Source organism: Staurois parvus, unplaced genomic scaffold (genome assembly GCF_062004578.1).
Source record: "Staurois parvus isolate SC_StPar_1 unplaced genomic scaffold, SC_StPar_1.0 ptg000414l, whole genome shotgun sequence".
Classification (NCBI taxonomy): domain Eukaryota; kingdom Metazoa; phylum Chordata; class Amphibia; order Anura; family Ranidae; genus Staurois; species Staurois parvus.
The window spans coordinates 3,309,456-3,334,066 of NW_028318210.1; the positions used below are offsets into that span (position 1 = coordinate 3,309,456).

General features: G+C 40.9%; 1 protein-coding gene across 2 annotated transcripts in view; it reads left to right on the plus strand.

Annotated features, from left to right (window-relative positions):
- The window catches only part of RGS6 (regulator of G protein signaling 6), a 577,949-nt gene that overhangs the window by 365,451 nt on the left and 187,887 nt on the right, over positions 1-24,611 (plus strand). For both annotated transcript variants that reach the window (XM_089686857.1, XM_089686858.1), the window contains exon 4: positions 17,676-17,726. In XM_089686857.1, coding sequence (XP_089542983.1) covers positions 17,676-17,726 — 51 coding nt within the window. The remainder of the gene's footprint in view (positions 1-17,675; positions 17,727-24,611) is intronic.

The window sequence follows — 24,611 nt, forward strand, 5'->3', positions numbered from 1 at the left end:
GCGGTTATGGTCCCGAGGAGCGTTCCTGGGTTCCTTCCGCGGATGTCCATGCTCCTGCCCTCCTCCGCGCGTTTCATACCCGCTTTCCTCGGAAACCTTTTGTTGAGCCGCGGAGGGGGAGGGGCCCTTGAGGAGGAGGTACTGTCAAGGTCCTACCTTTTCCCAGAGGTTATGTTACTCCATGTGCTAGCATCCATCTTGGATTTCTGCTGAGCATGATGGGAATCTTTTATGCCTTCAGGTCTCTGAGGTCCATCCCCCAGAGGGGTGTGGCTGAGTACATATAAGCCTGGGATCTGCACATGCTCTTTGCACTTGTGTCTTGTGTCTTTGTCTTGCTACAGCTCTGTGTATACGCTCGTGACTCTTCTGGTATTCTGACTCGGCTTGTGACTAAGACCATTCTCTGCGTTTCCCTTTGATCTGACCTTCTGTTGCTGAACCCGGCCCGTGACCTGTGATTCTCTGTCTACTGTTCTGTACTGTTTTGTCCCGTTGTTATTGACCCGGCTTGTCTGACTACGCTATTGTCATTCTCACCAACTACACGCCATTGGCGGCGGCCATTACCGCAGCTGGGGTGTCTCGGGGGCCGCGACCTGGTCCCTGGTTGCGTCAAGTCCATCCCCACCATCAGGGGCCCTGGTGAAGGGCAGCCTGGGACTTAGACTCCGCGCCCTGAGGGACTTCAGTCTGTTGGTGGTGGTTGTCGTCAGCCAGTGCGTTACCCTGCCACTAGGCCTACCTGTCCGTTCCACAGCCCTGCCCTGACAGTCTCCAGACCTAAACCCTATTGAGCATCTGTGGGGCATCCTCAAACGGAGGGTGGAGGAGCGCAAGGTCTCTAACATCCACCAGCTCCGGGATGTCGTCATGGAGGAGTGAAAGAGGACTCCAGTGGCAACCTGTGAAGCTCTGTGAACTCCATGCCCAAGATGGTTAAGGCAGTTCTGGAAAATAATGGTGGCCACACAAAATATTGACACTTTGGGCCCAATTTGGACATTTTCACTAAGGAGTGTACTCACTTTTGTTGCCAGCGGTTTAGACATTAATGGCTGTGTGTTGAGTTATTTTTAGGGGACAGCAAATTTACACTGTTATACAAGCTGTACACTCACTACACTCACTACTTACTTGTCATTTCTTCAGTGTTGTCACATGAAAAGATATAATAAAATATTTACAAAAATGTAAGTGGAGTACTAACTTCTGGGAGATACTGTAGCAGCTGCATCAGTTACCATTTTTTTTTTATTTCTGTGACTCAGTTCAGAATTTTCTCCATTATTGCTATAACCTGTTGATTAGTGGAACTTTTTAATCAGAGTAAAAAGAAATTGCTAGAACTGATTATAAAAAGGAGACAAATTAGTTGAAGAAGGTAGAAACTTGAGTAAGAGAACTGAAAGATTATGGCTCCTCTTGTAGAAACCAAAGAAAGACTACAAGGAAGAAAACTGGGGAGGAGACTACACAAAGCAGGCTCAATGTCTATATGGTTTACTGGTACCACATCCTTTTAATTGGACATTGAAAAAACAAGAAAAACCTACCAAATTAAGCTACTAATAATAAATTGTACAAACAATTACACGTTTATTGTACAAAACTTTAAAAATGTAGCATTCCAACAGCATAGGTGTTGCATGAAACTGCAGATGGTACAATTAATGTTTTGCAAATAAGTATAAACCCCACTGGTCATGTTCATGGAGATATATCCAATGCTTTTTGCAAGGACAATGGCCACTTCTTCAGGGAGAACTACTCCAGGGTTCTATAAATTATAAGCAAAATACAAAATCAGAAAGTGTAAAATCAATATCCATTCAGTACATCCAAAGAAAGGCAAATGTATTCACTTAATTATACATATATCAAGATAACAAGATTGACAATATTACCTGTAATGAATGCATTACCACAAAACAGTCTGGGGTAGAGGACCGGAGCCACAGCCACTATATGGTGAGGGAACCATGACACATATTAAATGATGTATAAAAAAGGAAAGCAGATGGTATATGTCCCTTTAAGAAAAAAGAGAGGAAATGGAAATGTGGATATATCATATGATAGTCTACATACATAGATAAGGAGGTCTATGTAGACCATTTTTTAAACACATTAGCCCAGGGCATAATAAAGTATACTGTAACTGCATTATTGCCATTCCCAGGATGTCATATTTATCATCTTAAGTGGGAAGGAATGTTTACGAGCTACATCCTTACTCCCCAAACTAGCTTATGTCTAAAATCCCCCACTAAGTATTAAATAAAAAATGTGGGATGATAGGCAACCATTTGTGTCTATTTAAACCAACAAGGACCAAGTTCACAGAGAAGCTTCTTAATAAAACCAGGGGACAGAAAAGGAGAAAGAAAAAAATACTTCAATGAATTAGAGAGGTGCTTAGGGGATCAAAAAAGGCTGAAAGCGGGCAACTTGGTTCCATGTGGTTACCCTCTCCAGGGCATAGATGTTCTTAGCCCATCCCAATACTCTCCAGAACAGCCAGCAGATGTAAAATGGCTGTGCTGGATTTATACATCCACATGGCGCCAAAATCGGCGTCTTTCACGCTCTGCACATATAGGCATGACATCATCATGAATAAAACAGCACTCATGATGTCATGACAACATGGCGTAGTGGCCATTTTAAATATGCTTGATGGATAAAACACTGTAATAGGCATCTCCCAGGTAACAAAAACCTTCAAGTGCAATGGCCACCCACTGCTTTGCCATGATTAGTATACAGATAGTGGTGTATTCTGTTTTTTTGCTGCCCTAGGCAACACAGCAATTGGGTGCCCCCCCTCAAATAAAAAAAAAAGGAGAAAGAGAAAAGGAAGAGAGAGAGGGAAGAGAGGGAGGGAGAGAATGGGGGCAAGAGAGAGAGAGAGAGAGAGAGATGGCGGTGGGGGGGAGGGGCGAGAGAGTAGGAGGGTGTTCAGTATGCCTGCTACTCACAATAATGTTTGTTTTTTTTTAATAACAAACATGTCTATACTTACCTGCTGTGTGCAGTGATTTTGCACAGGGCAGCCCAGATCCATTTCTTCTCAGGTCCCTCGCCAGCACTCCTGGTCCTTCCCTCCTGTCAGGTGCCCCCACAGCAAGCAGCATGCTATGGGGGCACCCAAGCATGCACACTCCCCAGCCGCTACTCCATGTGTACATTCACACAAGGAGCTATGGCTTGGCCCCACCCCCTCTCTCTTCTCATTGGCTCACTGGCATGATTGACAGCAACCAATGGCTCCCACTGCTGTCTCAGACAATGAGGAGAGGAAGTCTTGGGATAGCCGAAACTCCTGTGCACATTGCTGTATCGAGAGGGGGCTTAGGTAATAGGGAGGCGGGGGGGGGGGATGCTGCACACAAAAGGCTTTTTACCTTCATGCATAGAATGCATGAAAGTATAAAACCTTGAGCCTTTACAACCACTTTAATTCTGCCGTTTTCATAGCAAACTTTTTTCACAGCAGCAGCATGTGATCTCCTGCTGGCCCTCACCTGTTCCCCATCCTCAGTCACCGGCTGCCACATGTGTCACTTCTGGGGGGGGAGCGTTGTTGACCCACCCCTGAAAAATGCAGCACAAAGCGAACGCTTTGTTTACCTTAGGGTAACTACGCCCCTGTATATGGCCTTACAATCCCCCCTCCCATGGATGCAGCTCATACACCCCCTAGACACAGATGCATCATGGTGTACACCTACGCCAAAGATTTGTTGCATATACCAATGCATTTAACATTAATTTTAAAAGAACATATATACTCTTAACAAACATAAATTATATTACACATGCATTGGTCGAGTTTGTTCCAAACAACATCTATTTATAAATATGATCATATTACAAAATCTCTCAAGTGTACAGAAATATACAGTATGTTTACACATTAATTTTAATTGATATTAGGCATTACTGAAGTACAACATTCATGTTATTCAATATTGATAAATTACTGTTGCATCAAAAAATTGTTGGTACAGACTAGGGTCTATCATAAGCAATTCCACATTGTGTATTGACCAAGTAGCATATAGAAAAGGCAGACATCCATCAAGTCACACAGGTCAGACCATAGTGCACATCAAAAACCGTAATGCACATCCAAAACCACGATTTATGTCACAAATGGTTTAAAACTTAGAGCATCTTTTAGACCTGGGGATTGAGTTGTTGCTAGCTGATGTACTGTATCCATCTAGCTTCCTTTTGTAGGATCCTCCAATCACCGCCCCTTATGTCTATATGTACCTTTTTGTGTTGCCATGCCTCATTTCTGACAATCGGAGATGATGCTGTTGATCCCTCAGGATGGAAAATTGTTGGGAAATTGCTATTGCTTTTTATGTCACCCTGTGTGTTCCCTCATGGATTCCTTAAACCACAGCACTATTCAGTAGATGAAAGTTCTTTTCAGGTCTTCCTAATGAAACAATCAGCACCTTTTGTGTATGGATACATTTTGTACTGCACTTGTAAACTAATAAGATCCCAGGGATATTGTTATAAGCTTGATGTATCTTACATCTAAATTCTCCAGTATGGTGTCTTTTCCCTGTCAATCCCTTTCTCATGTCAATGTGTATAATTGCTCTTTAACACATGCTCTTAGATTGTAAGCTCCAAGGAGCAGGGCCTTCCATTCCTCTTGTATTCAACTGTATTGATGCTGTATTGTCTCCTGTTATCTTGTAAAGTGCTGAGCAAACTGTAGGCACTATATAAACCCATTATAATAATAATATTATATCTCCAGTTTTAATGACTTACGTAATCATAAAATCTCTTCCAAAATTTGCATTTAGTGTTGGCTATTTAGAAACTCCCACCGGTGGACACTATCGTATATACATTTCCCTCCGTCTGGCAGTTTACATAATGTTTATCTTGATGTATCCTCTCATTAGGCAGGTGGTGACTCCTGCCGTGGGAGATATATTGGCAAAGGAGCAACTTTCACATATGAAAGTACCTAGTTGTCTACATAGGTCACATGTACCAGTTCTGCTAAAATGACTGTGTACTAACATGTCCCGAATAGACTCCTACAATACACAATTTCCGTCTTGTCTTTGACAAAGGAGGCCACCACAGGTTCAGGCTTCAGAAAGTACCAGTACTTGTTTATCACATGACATATTTGGTTTTGCTGACTATTTTATCGTGTGATTTATTTCATGGTAACATCTGATGTTTGCCTATGAATGCCTATCTCCCCATTTTTTTATTTAATACTTAATGGCGGATGTTAGATATAAGCTAGTTTGGGGAGTAGGGGTGTAGCGTGTAAGCTTTCCTTCCCACTTAAGATGATAAATATGACATCCTGGGGATGCAATTACAGTATACTTTATTATACCCTGGGCTTATGTATTTAAAACATGTTATATTCTTGGGACATTAAGATGGCAGGAGATAAATTATATATCCACATTTCCCGGTCGTCTCTCTTTTCTTAAAGGGGCATATACCATCTGCTTCCGATTAAACTTATACATCAGCGGCTCTGATCTTCTGTCCCTGACTGTTTTGTGGTTATGCATTCATGACAGGTAATATTGCAAATGTTGGTATCTTATCTTATATGTATAATTAAGTGAATACATTTGCTTGTCTTTGGATGTATTGAATAGATTTTGATTTTGCACTTTTCTGACTTGTTTTGCTTATAAACCTGTAGTAGATCTCCCTGAAGAAGCAGGCATTGTCCCTGTGAAACACGTTTGGAGATATCTGCATGGGGTTTATATCTATTTGCAAAACATTAATTATACCTACTCTAGTTTAATATAACACATATGCTGCTGGAATGCTACATTGTTAATACATTTTTTTTAAAGTTTTGTACAATAAACATGTAATCTTTTATACAATTTGGTGTAGTACCTTAAAAGTACTTGTAGTTTGAGTTGGTAGGGTCTTCTTGATTTTTTCAGAATATAAAAAAAGATCTAAAATGGTACAAGATTACATTACTAAGGTTGATAGGGATACTAAAAATAAAAAAAGTTAAGAAATATCAAAGAGATATTGAAGATTACAAGAATGCTAATGTTTATAAATGGCAAGAGGATTAAATTACGAATAATTGCGATTCTAAACAATCCTCCCCAGAAAGCGAAGAGATGAGAGTAACTGTAGCAGCCATTGAAGTATAGGGAGAGTAGAACAAGTTAGCCATTGGGGAAATAGGAGAAAGGTCCACTCTGATGCGAATGGGCAAAGAGTTCACTTTGAGAAATAATCCACAAAACACCACTTCTACAGCCGCTGGAGTGAGACTTCTGGAAAGGTCACCTAGGGCTAATACTTATCACAGGATGGATTGTTTTCAAAGAGAGCACTAAGGGCCTCCATCAAGCAGACACCCAAGGAACAGGACACAATACTGGCAGAGAGGAGGTTTTCAGGGAACCAGCAGAGGACGCCAGCAAGAAAACAAAAGAGGTGGTTTCTAGGGAAATCACAGAGGAGAGGTACAGGCCCCAATGGAGAGAGAGTGGTATGGAAGACAGGAACCAGGAAAGAAGAGAAAGTGCAGAAAGAGAGGGAGGAGAGGAGGAAGAAAAAGGAAGAGAGAATATTAAGAGCAGACATTTTTTGTTTGAGTAGCATAGATTTTCCTGCAGCAGACTTGAGAGTTTTGGATTTAAGATAGGAAAATATATACCCAGTGTTTTTATTGACAAATGTAATACATACAGTATATTGATTTGCAAACATTTGTGAGGAAGCTCAATATAAAAAAATGTTTTGAGTTAAACAAGGAGGAACATAGGAATGAAAGGGATACAGAGACCAACTATAAACATAGCAATTTAAGAAATGCTTCAATATTTAATCTTAAAATTAAAAGTAATTCATTTTAGGAAGTATTTAAAGAATAACTCCCCTTTTGTTAAGAAAAAAACATTCACCTCTGGGTGATCTATGTACATTGCAAGGATTTTAACAAACTTTGTTGCAGATTCCTACCTTTTGTTATTCTGAAGAAGTAGATGTTTGTTTGTCTTTGTCCATGTGCAAAGTGAATCTGTATGGGGGTGGTTATATAATGATCAAATAGGCTGCACCTGCAGGGCACTAATGAGGAAAATCACCACAGGGTCTGCATCCCTTTAGACATGATTTCCCATAGGCAGTATCTCACCAAAAATAAAATTTTTGTTGCAAGGGATGCCAAAAATCTGACTTGTATCTTAGTGCAGACTTCTGGGAAAATCAGTAAGCCAATCACATACGCAGAAATTATATTTTCAGGGGGACTTCTGTACAAACTCTGTGTACAGAATACCTGGAGTTAGCCATATTGCATTGCATTTTACAGAAAATCACAGCACTGCAGATTGAAAGGGAAAGATCATTTGTAATAACATTCAGTTACAATAAGGCTTGAATCGCAATTGTAAAAGCTATATTATTTTTTTTATTTGCTAATTTTTTTTCCCCACGAAAGCGGAGTTACTCTTTAAAGTGATGGTTGTAAATAATATCAAAGAAATGGATATCAAGCACCCCAAAAAAATTCCTGCATATATTATGGAAGGCATAAGACCTGGAAAAGAAGAAAAATATTGTAGTCTGCTCAGCGGACAAAGGAGAAGGAATTCAGGATAAAAAGGATTATAAAGAAGAAATGAGCAGGTCACTTTATGTGCAGAACACATATAAGTTGTTGTCTGGTAAACCCACATATCAATTAAAACAGAAATTGAAGAAAATTGGTAAAAAAGGCAAAATATTTAAAATTCTTACTGATAAAGAAGCAAGGAATATGATACCAAAGGTCTCTAAAATTCCAACAATCTATTGCCTTCACAAAAAGAAAAAATTGTTCCCTGGGAGGCCAATTGTTAGTGGGATATATTTCTTTATTTCAAGAGTTGGTGAATACATTGATTTTTTTTTCCTGCAAAATACTGTAGTTAAAATGAGGCATTTTTGAATGATAGAGGAAAGATAATTAAACTATTGCGAACTAACACATGTAGTGATGAAAGTATTCTTGTGACAGCGGATGTGAATTCATTGTATATGAGCCCTATCAAAAAGATGCAATGAAAGCTGTTAGATGGGCATTGGAAAAGAAATCAAAGTTAGAAAAAGAATCATTTTGAGTTTATTCTTAAGTTATTAAAATTTGCCATGCAAAATAATTATTTCTGGTATAAAAATTAGTATTTCCAGCAGCCTAAAGGAGTATGCTCCCAGTGTGGCCAATCTTGTAATGGCAAAATGTAGCAGTGAAATGGCACCCATTCTGCCCTCGGAAGAGTTTCAGAGATGAAACGTGTAGAGAGAGGTCTTGGACGTGATGGCACCATGCACGCCAAGTCTGGCAATTAAATATTTATTTATTTTATTACAGGTATTTATATAGCGCCATCAATTTACGCAGCACTTTACATATTTATTACACATTCACATCATTCTCTGCCCTCAAGGAGCTTACAATCTAAGGTCCCTAACATTCATTAATGCATACACATAATAGGGCCAATTTAAACAGGATCCAATTAATCTACCAGCATGTGGGTGTTTAGTGGATGTTTTTATTAAAAAAGGAAAAATTGGCTTTACACTATGGCAGTTTTTCCTTCTGACTGGGTCTGTTGATGGACTGTAGTTACTGTGGGGAAGTGCCAAGTTGTCTGCTGTGGTGCTCTGGAGGAGTTTCCAGTGGTCCAGATGAGACATGATTCCTGTGAATAGCATTTTTTGCATGCGACGTGTGCTGGTCTTTCAAATGACCAGCAAAGGGTTCAGGTGAGTGTGATAATGGAGGACACATTTGCGTCAAAATCTTGAAGGAAAGCTGGACTTTTTTTGCACTATATTTCTAATAATCAACAATAAAAATTATTTTCTTATTTTGCATGGGATAACTTTATAAAATAAGGAAAAGAAGAATTGTAAATTTGTGATTTGGGACTGTTTTACCTTTATTGACATTGTGAGCATGGGACACTTTGAGGGTTATTGCACTTTATTTGATTTGCACCTTTTAGCACATGTGCCCTTTACTTTTCATAGGATTGTATTATTTACATATTTTATTAACTTTACATTTTTATCTGTATATGAATTTTGGTTGCACTGATGAATTGTTATTAATTTGGTGGGTGACAGCGCTATCCTAATATTTTAGATGCTGTGTGATGTCCTTCATGCTGCACCTCATCACATTATACAGTGAGGGGATGTGCCTGTGTAGACAGAAATCCTTGTACCAGCCTTGCTCCTACAGACCCTGTATGGATCAATGCACATAATCTGCATGGAATTAATCAGAACCCAGATAAAAGTAAACTGGTGAACTTTATGACTTTTATACAACCATCTATCCTGGATAGTGGCTCACTTGCTGGTTTCACTTGTTGCCTGAAACGGGCCTTTAGTAATTTAAATAAATAATTTTCTATTGTCTAATAACAGGGCTAAAAAATTCCCATGCATTTTATACAAATCCCATCCAGTTATTGCTTGGATAATGGCAAACTATAGTCATGATAGAACAGGGCTGATTCATTATCTGGAAAGAAGATATTAATTTGGGTCTCTCTGCAATGATTTTTCAATCCAAGAATGATCATATCACAAATCAAAAACAGTTTACTGCTTGTTTCTGCAGTGTATTAACAATTACTTCTGTCTGCATTAATATTAACAATCCTCTTTGAAGCGTGGTCATAATACAATTTTTCTGTTTTGTTCTGTTGATTTTCAGTACCCAGTGGGTTTACAGTAGTCATACTACAGCAAGCATCAAGACTTTTGTATATAATGCATCAATTAGTTATAAACATACTCATACACAACATTTACTGAAAGGTTTCAGCAGAGCAGCATTGGTGTAGTAATGAACCTGTGTTTTCAATGACCAAGCTGTAACTAATGTCTGCTCTTAATCCAGCAATTTCTATTCTGGGAATAACATTAAGGTATACTCAGAAATTCAGAATGTTATGGACTGGCATGTTTAAATCTTTCTTGAGTAGATATTGATCTTACACAAATCAAAATGACCCTACATGCGTTGACTATACAAGTCCAACCATTAGTGCTTTTTTTGTGCTGAGTAGTAATTTACTGTAATATGGGATATGTGCATAATTTCTGGATACCTTGACAATTTCCTTCGTGATCTAAAGAATTCCATTAAATCCTACTTGTTCCGAAATCAGACACACAACCCCCCAGAAATGAATTTTCAGAAAATAATAATTACCACTTAAAAGGTAAATCCACTTCCGTGGGAAAAAAAAATAGCAAATAAAAAAATATATATAGCGTTTATGATTGCGACCTAAGTCATATCGTAATTGAATGTTATTAAAAATGACCTTTCCTTTTCAATCTGCAGCTCTGTAATTTTCTCTAAAATCCAAAGCTATATGGCTACCTGGAGGTGTTCTGTACACAGAGTGTGTTCAGGACACCCTCTGAAAATGTCATGTCCTGCTTCAGTGATTGGCTTACTGATTTTCCAAGTCTGCATCAAGATACTAGTAAGATTTTTGGCATCCCCTGCAACAAAAAATGTCATTTTTGGTGAGATACTGCCTTAGGGAAATCATGTCTAAAGGGATGCAGACCCTGCGATTTTCCTCATTAGTGCCCTGCACGTGCAGCCTATTTGATAATTATAACCCCCCCCCATACAGATTCACTCTGCACATGGACAAAGACAAACAACATCTACTTCTTCAGAATAACAAAAGGTAGGAATCTGCAACAAAGTTTGTTAAAATCCTTGCAATGTACATAGATCACCCAGAGGGGAATGTGGTCAGGTGCAATGCTTTGGCCAATCACAATGCACTGTGAGAGCACAGTGCCTTATGGGGCACAGCGGACAACGTTTGTGTGTACATTCGACGCGAACATCCAGCCCATCACTATTTGGCAGATTTGCTAAATTGTAAAGATGCCCAGAGGCAGTCAGGACATTTTCTTTAGAAATATATATATTTGCAGATGTAGGATTTTTAACATTTATATCTGTATTTTCTATATATAATCCATGTAAAATGTATATCCGTTTTTTCTATGAATATCAGCAATCTGTATCTATTCTATTTTGGGTGATGTTGTGATGCACTGAAATAAATAAAGAATTAAAAAAGTATAAATGTTTCATATGTTAACAAAAAGGTTCGTGGTGCTTGAAAAAAACAAAAGTCAATTTTTAATATTATATTTGTGTGTACACAGTCAGCAGATACCTAGCTGGGACAAGGGCATTGAAATTCAAGTTTTATGTAGGCAAATGCACTGCCATGCGTACTTGTTTATACATGCAATGTGCTGCTTTATGGGTCTATCAGTATCTGCTTTGAATACTGATACAGCACATATCAAAGAATTATATGTTGTGGTTCAAAATGTTATGCCATTTTTCTGGAACCCAAGTGTTATTTTACCAATATCTTGAACAGTACATTGAACCACGTAAAAAACATAAATTTACTTTTTTCATTTGAAAACTTTTGCCATTGATTTTTGGACACTAAAGGCTCAGTTCCCAAAGCTAACACACAATGATAAAGTTATTTATTTAAAAAAAAAGTGACAGTTACTTTAAGCAAAGTTCAATGAGATTTGAAAATTACATTAAAGTGACCTAAATAAAATTTCTTGACTTTGAGTGGAAAAAAGGAATCCCAAACAAAAGAAACACCCCAATTTACTTTTCTATAATTACATGCAGCCTAAAACAACCACACTAATACAAGTCTGTGGAAAATGGAAACATCAGTTTCACCTTTTCCCATTGATAATATTACTGCTTTTCATTTATGAGAGCTATGCCTGCCCCTTCCCTGCTTGGTGCTGCAGTGAGTAGTGACTGACAGTCACTGATCTCAGCTCTGAGCTCTCAGCTCTCTGCTCTCAGTCTTGGAGCCAGTGTGGGGCAACAGCAGCATCACACCTTTGCTGCAGCACAGAGTGAGTATATATATTTATTTATTGCAAATCTCAAACTTTTCCTTTAAACAAAAAGCTTTCAGAATACATATGTTCAGGGTTTTTTTTTCTCAAAGAAAAAAGTTGCAGGAACTCACCCCCCTCCCCTAGGTCGCACTTATCCCCATCCAGCAAAGACAGCCCCTACCAACAAAGAGACATCCCCATATCCAGCAAAGAGACAGCCTCATCCAGTATAGAGACATCCCCTTATCCAGCAAGAGACATCCCCTTATCCAGCAAGAGACATTCCCATCCATCAAAGAGACATTTTCATTTCCAGCAAAGATACAGCCCCATATCCAGCAAAGAGACACCCACCATATCCAGCAAAGGACATCCCCATATCCAGCAAAGAGACATCCCCTATATCCAGCAAGAGACTTCCCCTATATCCAGCAAGAGACATCCCCATATCTAGGAAAGAGATATCCCCATATCCAACGACGAGACAGACGCTTCCAGAAAAGAGACACCCCCCATTAAGCAATGAGACATCCCCCATCCAGCAAGGAGACATCCCCCATATCCAGCAAAGGGACATCCCCTATATCCAGCAAAGAGAAATCCCTATCTAGCAAAGACAGCCCCATCCAGCAAAGAGTCATCCCAGTCCAGAAAAGAGACATCTCAATTCAGCATAGAGACATCCCAATTCAGCAAAGAGACATCCCAATTCAGCAAAGAGACAACCCAATACAGCAAAGGACACCCTCATATCCAGCAAAGAGACAGCCCAATTCAGCAAAGAGACTTCCCCATATCCAGCAAAGAGACAGCCCAATCCAGCAAAGTGACAGCCCAATCCAGCAAACAGACACCCCCACATCCAGCAAAGAGACATCCCCATCCAGCAAAGAGACATCCCCATCCAGCAAAGGACTCCCCATATCAAGCAAAGAGACAGCCCAATCCAGCAAAGAGACATCCCCATCCAGCAAACAGACACCCCCACATCCAGCAAAGAGACATCCTAATCCCAGAAAGAGACATCCCCATCCAGCAAAGGACACCCCCATACCCAGAAAAGAGACAGCCCAATTCGGCAAAGAGACATACCCATCCAGCAAAGAGTCATCCCAATCCAGCAAAGAGACATCCCCATATCCAGCAAAGAGACAGCCCAATCCAGCAAAGAGACAGACACAGCCCCATCCAACAACAAGGTCAATGTAATAAAGCAAAGCAATATATAACAACTTATCTCCACTGTCTTCTCCACAGCACAGCGAGCACCGAGCAGCCAGGAGAGGCTACCCACACCGCAGCTCTTCCAGACAATTGCAGCTGCCGCCAAAAAGACCATCTAGTCTGCAGGGGGAGGCAGAGTGCAGATGCTATCACTCTGCCTTCCGCTGTCAGCCAGAACTACCTTAATTGCATCTTATTATGTGGCCAGCTCACTCTGCGGCCAGCCACCCTGCTAAGCCATTTTAAACTGCATCGCTCCCTCGCAGTCTCTGGTGGATGTGACGGAACAGCGTTCCGGCATGTTTTGTCAGAAAAAAAAGCCCTGAATATGTTCCTTTTTCTAAGACTGATAAATAATATCACAACATTTTAATCTTCATATTGTAATGTTTATTGACCTGATTACTGTAATGAGCTATGTTCAGTTTAAGGTATCTTTTCATAATTTAATATGTTATATTTTCTCTCTTGTGGCCCTGTAATTTTTTGATAATGAACCTCAAAGAAACCTATTTTTTCATGTCAAAGTGAAGCATGAAGAATAAACCAGCAAAGCAACAGCACTGTATATCGTACATAACCTAATGTCACGGAATGGTTTGTTTATGTCTTTCTTTTGCTACAGGGTGAAAAAGATATTGTATATACAAACAGCAGGCTGTATTTGCTTGTCACTAGTCCTTTAAATCACAGTAGCCTGCAGTCCTTGGTAGAGAAAGGAGGCAGAAATAAAACTTGCATCAGTTGACCTGAAAGAGCTTGTACTTTACCTTTCTATAAAGAACACTTGCTGTTCATACTTCCTTGCTCCCACAAGACTTTATAGCCAAGGAGGAAGAAACCTGCTGGGCCTTGCTTTGATTGAACCTTCATTGTACTGTCCTTGACAGCCATATAAAAGAGATATTCTTAGTAACAAATAAGGGAGAAAAGAGATGAGGAAGGAGAACTTGCATCAAGATGTGATACACATATAAGATAGCAATACATTTGTTAATCTACACATGTATTTTGTACTTGCAGCCATAGACACAAGATGGCATCTGAACCCACAAAAACAGTCTAACAACTGTTCTTTCATTAAGCAGTTGGTTCCTAAACATGTATGCTTGTGTTGCATGAGGTTGTTTGTTCATTCACTAGGCAGAGAATGGGCTTAACATTCATCGTTACTACCTCAGGAGTACAGAAGCAGTTAGCTGATCAGTTTACAGCCTAAATGATCAATTAGAGCTAGTTCACACTAGCTTTGAAAGCAGGCGTTTGAGGGGCGTTTTTAACACTCCTCAATGGACTATGGAAATGATACTATGGGCAGCACACAGTGCTGTTCACATGATCAAAACATGAAGTGTTAGCATCGCTTTGCTTCAAAATTAAAGCCTCATGTCGAGTCAGGAGGAGTTGAAGCCTTTCAACGCCTCCCATTCAAGTCTATGGTGATGCTCCTCAAACACCCTGGCAGGCGTTTGTGGGGCATTTAATATCATTAGAGTTTATTATAGGTGTTTGTGGTGCGGTTTTAACGCTTGTAAAACGCCTATAAAATGCCTGAAAACTGTGCATAGGGCGTTTGGGGACCTTTTTAAACACTTGTAAAATGCCCATAAGAAAGCTCATTAACGCCTGTCTAACACCTATACTAATGATATAGGGGCATTTTTGAAGAGTTAGAAATTTAGTCAAGTGTGAACAAGCCCTTATTCCCCTGATAAAGATCAGCAAGAACAGTGGTCTCCAAACTGTGGCCCATGAGACAGATGTGGCCCTTTCCTCGCCTTTATCTGGCCCTTGGGGCACTATTACTCCTACTGATACCAAGCACTATTCCTTCCACTGACACCAACAATAGGGCCATTATTCTCCCCACTGACTCCAACAATGAGACACTTTTCCTCCCACTGATACCAACAATGTGCCACTATTCTTCTGACTGACACCAATGATGGGGCACTATTCCTCCCACTGACACCAATGATGGAGCACTATTCCTCCCATTGACACCAATGATGAGGCACTATTCCTCCCACTGATACCAATGATGGAGCACTATTCCTCTCACTTACACCAATGATAGGGCACTATTCCTTCCACTGACACTAATGATGGGGCACTATTCCATCCAATGACACCAACAATAGGCCATTATCCTTCTTATTGATACCAATGATGGAGCACTATTCTTCCCACTGATACCAACAATGGGTCACTATTCTTTTGACACCAATGATGGGGCAATATTCCTCCCACTGACACCAACAATGGGGCACTATTCCTCTTACTTACACCAATGAAGGGGCACTATTCTTCCTCTTAATACCAATAACGGGAAACTATTCCAACTACTAATACCAATGCTGGGGCACTGTTTCTCTTCCTACTGACCACAGGCACTATGTAATTCTTACCCACACTGACTACCATGCCCGAATCATTGTTTAATTCCACTAATGCCAGGCATTGTCTACTGCCACTGGCCACAGTCTGGCCCCCTTAAGTCTGAATGACAGTAAACGGGCCCTTTTGTTAAGAAAGTTTGGAGACCCCTGAGCTAGAATGTAATATGTTCTTCATACACACATGCTAGTAAAGTTTGCATTTCTGGAATATTTTGGTGTGGATCTGTCTGATGTGCATAGAATCAGTGATTCAGAAATCCAATTACTTGTAATCCATAAACTGTTTTAGTATTTTTAATTTAATACTAATATTATTTCTGACTCTGTGATATCTTGAAAGCTTATTTGCTTGACTAGGATTATGAGGGTGAGGTTTGGGATACACCAAAATTGATTGACAATTTTGTTTGGGTTGGCTGTGGGGGTTCCATCAGGAAAGAGGAGTTTAACAGGGATTGGGGGTAGGGGTCATTTATAAATTGCAAATATTTCCACAGCTTGGATGAGTATACATAAATATATTTAGGTGAGTCAAAATACTCTACAAATCAGCTGCGAAGAACAGTTTGGAAATATTGAATCATTGGAGAATGGAGTGAGCTTGTAGGTAAAGCATTGTAGGTAAAGCATTAATTATGTCCATTTTTAGGTAACCAGTAACAAGAGTGAGAGTGCTGGACACCTTAGTAATATGACTTTAGAATTGTTTTACTGTAGTTGAAACCTTGCTTCTATGTATGTTTGTAATGATATATATGAATGGGACCGCTGTATTTGTTCAATATTACAGTCTCTGTTTCCTGCTTAGTACTATTGCACAGTGGCTGTTTCTTGTTATCTCACTGTAAATTTACCACAATAGGTCTATCTTATTGAAAACAAGTAAACTATAATAGTTTGAAGCACCTTTTGTTTTATTTTTTATATCTGTTTTGTTACTGTATAATCTATACAAAATATTTGCAGCAAATATAAGCATTTAATACACGACAAAGGATTCCCAAAGCCATATTGCTAGGCTAAGGAAACAAAACAACAGGAGCTTTCTGGAGGCTGGGGTTTGTCCCATGGAAACTTTGCACTGAGCTGTATGATAAGGGATGTCATGAGATATTTCTTTCTGTGTGTACATTTGACCTTGAACTATTGATTTCTGTAAACAACTGTTTTTTTTCAACAGGTTGTAAGGCAATAACATACACACATGTAAAGGGAATCCAAGGGTTACATCTAATGAATGGATAAAAAAAATCTACATTGTATTCATATGCAATATTTGATTGAGAGAGGGGAGAGGGAGAGAGGGAGGAGAGAGAGGGAGGGAGAAAGGGAGGGAGGGAGAGATCGAGAGAGAGAGAGAGAGGGAGGGAGGGAGGGAAAGAGGGAGGGAGAGATCGAGAGAGAGAGGGAGGGAGAGAGAGGGAGGGAGAGAGGGGGGGGAGAAAGAGAGGGGGGAGGGAGGGAGGGAGGGAGAGATCGAGGGAGGGAGATATCGAGGGAGAGAGAGAGGGAGGGAGGGGGAGAGGGAAGAGAGAGAGGGAGGGAGAGATCGAGAGAGAGGGGGGGAGAGGGGTAGAGAGAGAGGGTGAGATAGAGAGAGAGAGAGAGAGAGAGAGGGAGGGAGAGAGAGAGAGATGGCAAGTGAGGAATATTTCTGTGCAGAAATCTGCAGCATGTCTTCATTTTTCCGCACCACAATCCTCTGTATTCACCTTCATTTCTATGCACTGAAATGAGGTAAACTGTGCCTTGCACTACAAAAACATGGCAACCACACCCTGCCTGAAACCAAAATCAGCCCACTTAGGGCTTTTTTTCCTTCTTTCTACAGTACAGTATAAAAAAAGCTATCAGTATTAAATACCACTATAAGAATGTTTTATCTGCCTAAAAAATGACACGACATTCAGTTGGGTTCTGTGTTGCATAACTGTTGGTAAAATTACAGGCTAGTTACAGGCAGGTTATAATCAAAATGGTCAGTGAGGTCCAATTAGATATTTATTTAATGTTTATAATATGTTAAAGGTTGTATATTTCTTCTAATTTCTTGTCAGTAAACAACCCTGATTATTTTTCCTTTTTTAGGAGCAGACATTGTCCAGTGGCTGATTAAGAACCTCAACATTGAAGATCCAGGTAAATAAATATATGTATAATTAAGAGAAAAAAATAGATCAAAGGTAAAAGAGAGGTGCTGGGTAAATATAAATGTAAATAAGAATTCCATCTTGACTGTAAGTTCCAGTGTTGTTTTCTTAGAACCTAAACACAGGGCCATTTGTTAATCCGAGCTTGTAAACACTGGTCTAAGGAGCATTAGTCACATTGGGAGCGATTTGGCATGTGATTTGCATGCCATGCGACTTGCAAATCGCATGCCAAGTCACACACTATTGTCCGCAGTTGGAGTGGTCATATCGGTGTGGTTCCAAATTGGTCGGAACCGAACCGATTTCTAAAGTAGTACATGCAATACTTTTGCTGCAATTTGCATAGACATCTATACATCTGTAAGCAGTAACTTATCGCATCCTAGTATGCAGTAGGATACCGCACAGCATTTTTAAAAAATAACATTTGAATTCACTAGAAAACACTACTAAAATACAGCATGAGTTGTTTTATCAAGTCATGCGGTGTTTTAGTAGTGACCATTTTAGTAGTAACCATGCATTAATGTTTCAGCTGTCAGCGGGGTTCCCCACTGACAGCTGAATGTAAAAGAAAGAATTGCAATTAAAAATAATTTAAAAATGGCGTGAGGTCCCCCCCCTCCATCCATGCCAAGCCCTTTGGGTTTGGTATGGATTTTGAGGGGAACTCCCACGCCAAGATTTAAAAAAAATGGTGTGGGGGCCCCCCCCAAAATGCATTACAGACCCTTATCCGAGCATGCAGCCTGGCAGGTCAGGAAAGGGGGACAACGACAAGTGAGCGCCCCCCCCCCCTCCTGAACCATACCAGGCTACATGCCCTCAACATAGGGGGGTGCTTTGGGGCAGAGGGAGCTCCCCCCCCCCAAGCACCTTGTCCCCATGTTGATGGAGACAAGGGCCTCTTCCCCACAACCCTGGCCGGTGGTTGTGGGGGTCTGCAGGCAGGGGGCTTATCGGAATCTGGAAGCCCTCTTTAACAAGGGGGCCCCCATATCCCGGCCCCCACCCCCCATGTGAATGAGTATGGGGTACATGGTACCGCTACACATTCACAAAAAAAAGTGTAGTGTGAAAAAAGACAGGAGACAGTCTTTGAAAAGTCCTTTCTTAAAAGAAGGAAAATAAAAGAATGTCCCCCGAAGTAGATCCAACGTCAGTTACGATGCTCGCTGCTGCCGCCGCCCCGGAAGAAGAAAAAGGCTCCGCTCCTGATGCTGGCTCCCAGCCATCTGACTGCTCCGCTGGCTTGACAGTTCTTAAATATGTAAGGGGTGGGGCCACCCGGTGACATCACCTGTATGACCTCACCCCCGTGGGACATAATCGACCGGAGCATGCTGGGTCAATGATGTCACACAGGGCGGGGTCACATACGTAATTGCCCCACCCCTTACATATTTAAGAACTGTCAAGCTAGCAGGACAGTTGGACGGCCGGAAGCCAACGTTGGGAGCAGAGCCTTTTTTTTTTCTTTTTTTGGCTGACGGCGGAGTCGGCGGGCATCATGATTGACATTGGATCTGCTTCGGGGGACATTTTATTAATAAAGGACTTGTCAAAGACTGTCTCCTGTCTTTTTTCACACTACAGTTTTTTTTTGCGAATGGGTAGCTGTACCATATGCCCCATACTCATTCACATGGGGGAGGCGGGATCTTGGGGCCCCTTTGCTAAAGGGGGATTTCAGATTCCGATAAGCTCCCTGCCCGCAGACCCCCACAACCACAGCCCAGGGTTGTGGGGAAGAGGTTCTTGTCCCCATCAACATGGTAGCCCCCGCTGCCCCAAAGCACCCCCCATGTTGAGGGCATGTTGCCTGGTATGGTTCAGGAGGGGGGTGCTCGCTCATCCCCCCCCCCTTTCCTGACCTGCCAGGCTGCATGCTCGGATAAGGGTCTGGTATGGATTTTGGGGAGACCACCATGAGAATGTTCCCCGGTCCACATTTCCACTTTAGGCTGCAGGATTCCTAGGATTTTTAACATTACCTCTTCATACCAGCTTTCTCCTGATTAGCACAGATCCTTTGCTGTAAGCAGAGCTGTCACTGGCACCTGTGTATTTCCCTGAATGCACTCAGGAGACATGCTCACAGGCATAGAGATGCCAGATACCTGTGTATGTTCATGAGCCGAGGCTGGAGGGTGTGTATAACTAAGGATTTGTGTGACATCACATCTCCGCCTACTATTTTCTGGTCCTGGTCCAGGGCTGAGACAAGCTAAGTGAGCATTTTTCTGAGGTACACTCACAGCTGTATGTATGTTTAAATTAAAATGTATTCATTTATACCAAAAAGTACATTTTTTATTATTTGGGTTTACAACCACTTTTTATTATTTTCCTTTGAGGATGAATACTTTTCTAGTACTTGCAACTATAGAGTTGAGTCTAGTGAGGACGTACCGTATTTTAAAGCACATTTACTGTTTTAAGGACTGCACCACACACTCTAACTAACTAACATATAACTCAGTTGATATCCCAGTGATATAATTGCTGTCATAGCAATCCAAATGTTGCCTTGAGACAAAGAAGCAAGCTAATAATGAATGACTCCCCAGCACCTCCTACCAGACACATCCTCTATGGTCCAAGGCAATGAAACAATTCACTGACAGGTTCTCTAAAAAGATTATCCTAACACACATATACATTATATACATATACCAAAACTATAAATATTCAACACAATTAGAGTATAATTCAAAGATACTTTGCATATACAGTCAATATAAATGTATGGGCTAAAGTTGTTACAATATATAATATACAGTATAAACACAAATAGAAAAAGGGAGTTGCAAACTACACCTAACCTGTTGCCATGCATGTAACACATATGTACAGCGGCAAAAAGGTGGGCTTTAACACCCACATGCCACCCATATGCATTGCTTGCAGCCAATGTTTCAATCCTGAGAGTGCTCACTGCACACTGAGCTGAGCTGACAGGTGTTGGTCCCCAGTCAGCAGGATTGGCTCCCGATCATGTGACCCTTGTGACAGCCAATCACAGTGGTCACATGATCATTGATCCTTCCTATCCCCCTTCCCCCCAGTAATTCATAACCATTTCACCCTTTCACTGCCAAGTCTGTACGGCGTAAGGACCTACAGCACTGCTTCCAGCTCCCACTGCCACTCTTATTTTAATAAATGTCCCCGTCACTCTACTTCCTAACTTCAGGCCCCCAGCAGTGATTTCTACCCCCACCCAATGATCTACACCCCCACTAGAAAACCCGATCCCCTGAAGTCGCCAGCTTCCCTCCCCTGCCTCTCCCACTGGCAGGTGCTGCAGGGCTTTAAAGGCAGCAGGACATGTCCCCCCGCCACACTGACCCCCCCCCTGCCACTACAACTGCCCTCCCAAAATGGCCTTCAAGTCACCTATCCCTTTTGATGCTGGACGCTGTTCCCTCCTCTCCCTCCTGCCGCCTTTGGCTGCTGCTTGTAAACTGTCATAGTGATGGAGAGCGGGGGGCACTTGCTGAATCTTGGGTAACTTCCTCCATATCAATTCCCACATCTCTACTCCACTGTAGCTATTTTCTGTACTGTTGATGGAGCTGCTATAATACAGAGCATCCCAGCCCCAACATCTCCCCCTTTCTGTAGGATAACAAAGGGGATGGGGGAGCTTCATAGGGTAAGGCTGGGACCCCATCAAAGATAGGAAAAATTGTCTAATTTAGCTCTCCAAAACCAGTGATAAATCATACTTTGCAGAATGAGCCTGCTGACTGCATCTCTAGAGTCTATTTGGGTTTGGGGTATGGCGAGAATAGTCACAATCCACCCGCACCCCACTTTGCTGTGGTTGGTACCTTTGCAAATTTGTATCCATCTAGAATGCTGCCATGGGGGGGATGGGGGGGGGGGGTCGGGTGCCTAAGCCTATACAAATATACAAATACTGACTTTCAGAAAATCTACACTTGCATTCGGTCTTTGGGGGTGGAGAGACATCAGCTGCTGTGTCAGCAGAATGACTGTAACACATAACGAACAATTTGAGACCTGATGGTGCCTACTATCCAACACTTGCCTTTGCTGAATATATTTGTCCATTACTGCACCTTCCCCCACCCACCAAACCCAACCCACTGGACCCGATAACCTGAAGCCACCAACTTCCCTCCCCTGCCTCTCCGTCTGGCAGGTGCTGCAGGTGCTTTGAAGGCAGCAGGACTTGTCCCCCCCCCCCCATCACTCCACCTTCCCCCTGACACTCTGACCTCACCCGCAGTGGCCCCTGGCTCACCGATCCCTTTGATGTTGGGAGGTGTTCCCTCCTCTCCCTCCTGCCACCTACATCTGTCAGACTTTTTTTTGTTGCCTAGGGCAGCACAAAACCTAAATACATGATTGCACAGCATATGCCCTTGCAAGGCCACGTTTATCTACACAAGGAAGCACAGATGTTCCATGCATCCACGTGCAGGCAGTCCCATTGATGTCATTTGGGATGTAGCAACTTCACGAATACAGCCGTTTCTTCCATTTTGACATCCACGTGGGCCCGGGTGCATGTCCCTGAGCTCACGCTGTCTACATTCGGGGTCGTGTACCCACACCCTCACCCACACTGATGTCAGATTGGGAACAGCGGCTATGCCCATGCAGCCGTTGTATCCAAATTGACATGAATGGGACTGCCTGCACAGGAATGCACAGAACACCTGGGCATCCCCATGCGGGTAAACACGGCCCTTCATGGGCATATATTTTAGTACACCCCATTTTAACAAGGCCTTAGTAGCAATTTAGCAGGAATTTAAAAAAGTTAGGTTGTGTTTTTATGTGCTAATAATAATTATAGTGTACTTTTAGTGAAAATAGCGATTTGATGAACATTTGCACAACTCCTGCGGGGCCTAAAAAAATCAGTAGCACTATTTTTATTCTACAGGTCATGTGCTTTCAGAATATGTTTGAAGCTTTAAGTAAAAAATGTCAACCTCTAGATTTTGAGACTAAATTGTTTTAATTACAGTTTTGCTCACATTTCGTTTTCATCATTTCACAAAAGAGGCGCAATATAAAATTTACAAAAATGTATTGTTTATTAACTCAATACAGTTTTAGCTGTTATATTTAGTAGGAATTTAGCAGGAATTTAAAAAATGCTGCCATGTATGTATCCACTAATAATAATTTTAGTATATTTTTAGCTAAAATGTTGTTTGAGAAGCATTTGCGCAAATATCACAGGGCCTAAAAAATCAGTAGCACCTTCTTTTTATTCTACTGGTCCTATGCTTTCAAAAAAGATATGGTTTGTTGGGTCTTTCACAAACTCTGAAAGTTGTAAATAAAACATGAACACCTCCAGATTTTTAGAGAAATTTGGATATTTACATTTTTGCGTATGTTCGATTTACACCATTTAAAAAAAATGCGCAATTTAAAATGTAAAAATAATTGTTGTTTATTAATCTAATACAGGTTAAACTTTTATATTTAGCAGGGATTTTATAAAAAATTGCTATGTTTTTTATCTGCTAATAATGATTTTAGTGTATGTTCAGCAAAAATATTGATTTGGTAAACATTTGCGCAAATATTGCGGAGCCTTAAAAATCAGTAGCACCTTCTTTTTATTCTACTGGGCATGTGCTTTCAGAATATATATGATTTGGGGGGTATTTTACATATTCTGAAAGATGTAAGGGAAAAATAAAAAAAGTAATGGAAAAATTGCAAAAATGGTCCGGCCAGCTGGGTTTAAATGAGGAGCACAGGTCCTGGCAGTGAAAGGGTTAAAGGAATGCTGGGACAGGTGGGAAGGAGTTAAAAAAATAACTAAACCCAGGGATCAGTCTTTAGATGTGATGACTGCATTAATTTTTTTTTCCAGATTAACAACATTTTAAGCAAGTACAAAAAAACTTATTGGTCTTACCAGAAATGCAGTGACCTTGTCACCTCCTCACAGCTGAAATGGAAGTATTAACAATATTATTGTCCTTCTGTCTGCTATTCATATTCTTACCCCCTCATAATGTTAATGAACAAAGGCAGTCATGTTTAAAATCAAACCTGTTTAGCAACCATGGCTCTATGCATAGGATTATACAATGGAGTGAATGACTGTAGTCACTGTACGACAGGAAGTGTGTAGACATATCAATAGAAAATAAAGGGAAAAAAGCCTGAAAGCATCGATTCATATACACTGATCAGCCATAACTTTATGAGCACTGACAAGTTAAGTGAATAACATTGATTAGCTCATTACAATGGCATCTGAAAGTCAGTGCGATATATTAGGCAGCAAAAGAACATATTGTCCCTGAAGCTGACATATTGAAAACAGTAAAATGGACTCCTCAGTTTGTTGTGTATGGGGCTGCATATGAACTATAAAGTAATGGTGAAGCCAGTGTAGTGACAAACAAATATGTTAAAAATTCATAATGGTGTGTAAGGACTCCCAGAAATAAAGTGCTATGAGGGTCTAAAACATAAATTTTCTTCAGAGCATCAATAAAGTGACATAATACAATTCAAACAATTGTGATGTTGAACATAAAACACAAAACAGTCCATGTCCTTACAATGTGTGTGTAATATTCCAGCAACCATCAATTCTTCATATGGGAACCTCCACCATTGTGATTACGGATACATATGATGGTCCTCCAGCTATGAAAAATGGCCGCTCACCTATAGCCTAGACCCATACTCTCCTATAGGTCAAATGCGCATAAAAAACAGATACCTCTTGCTGTTGGGATGCTGTTACTCCGCCCGGTAGGTCTGTCCTGCAGGATCCTTCTGAATTCTCCCTCGATGTTATAGAATATGCATATGGGAAAAGACAGGGGAGCCCACCCTAATGTAGTATTAAAGCGGAGTT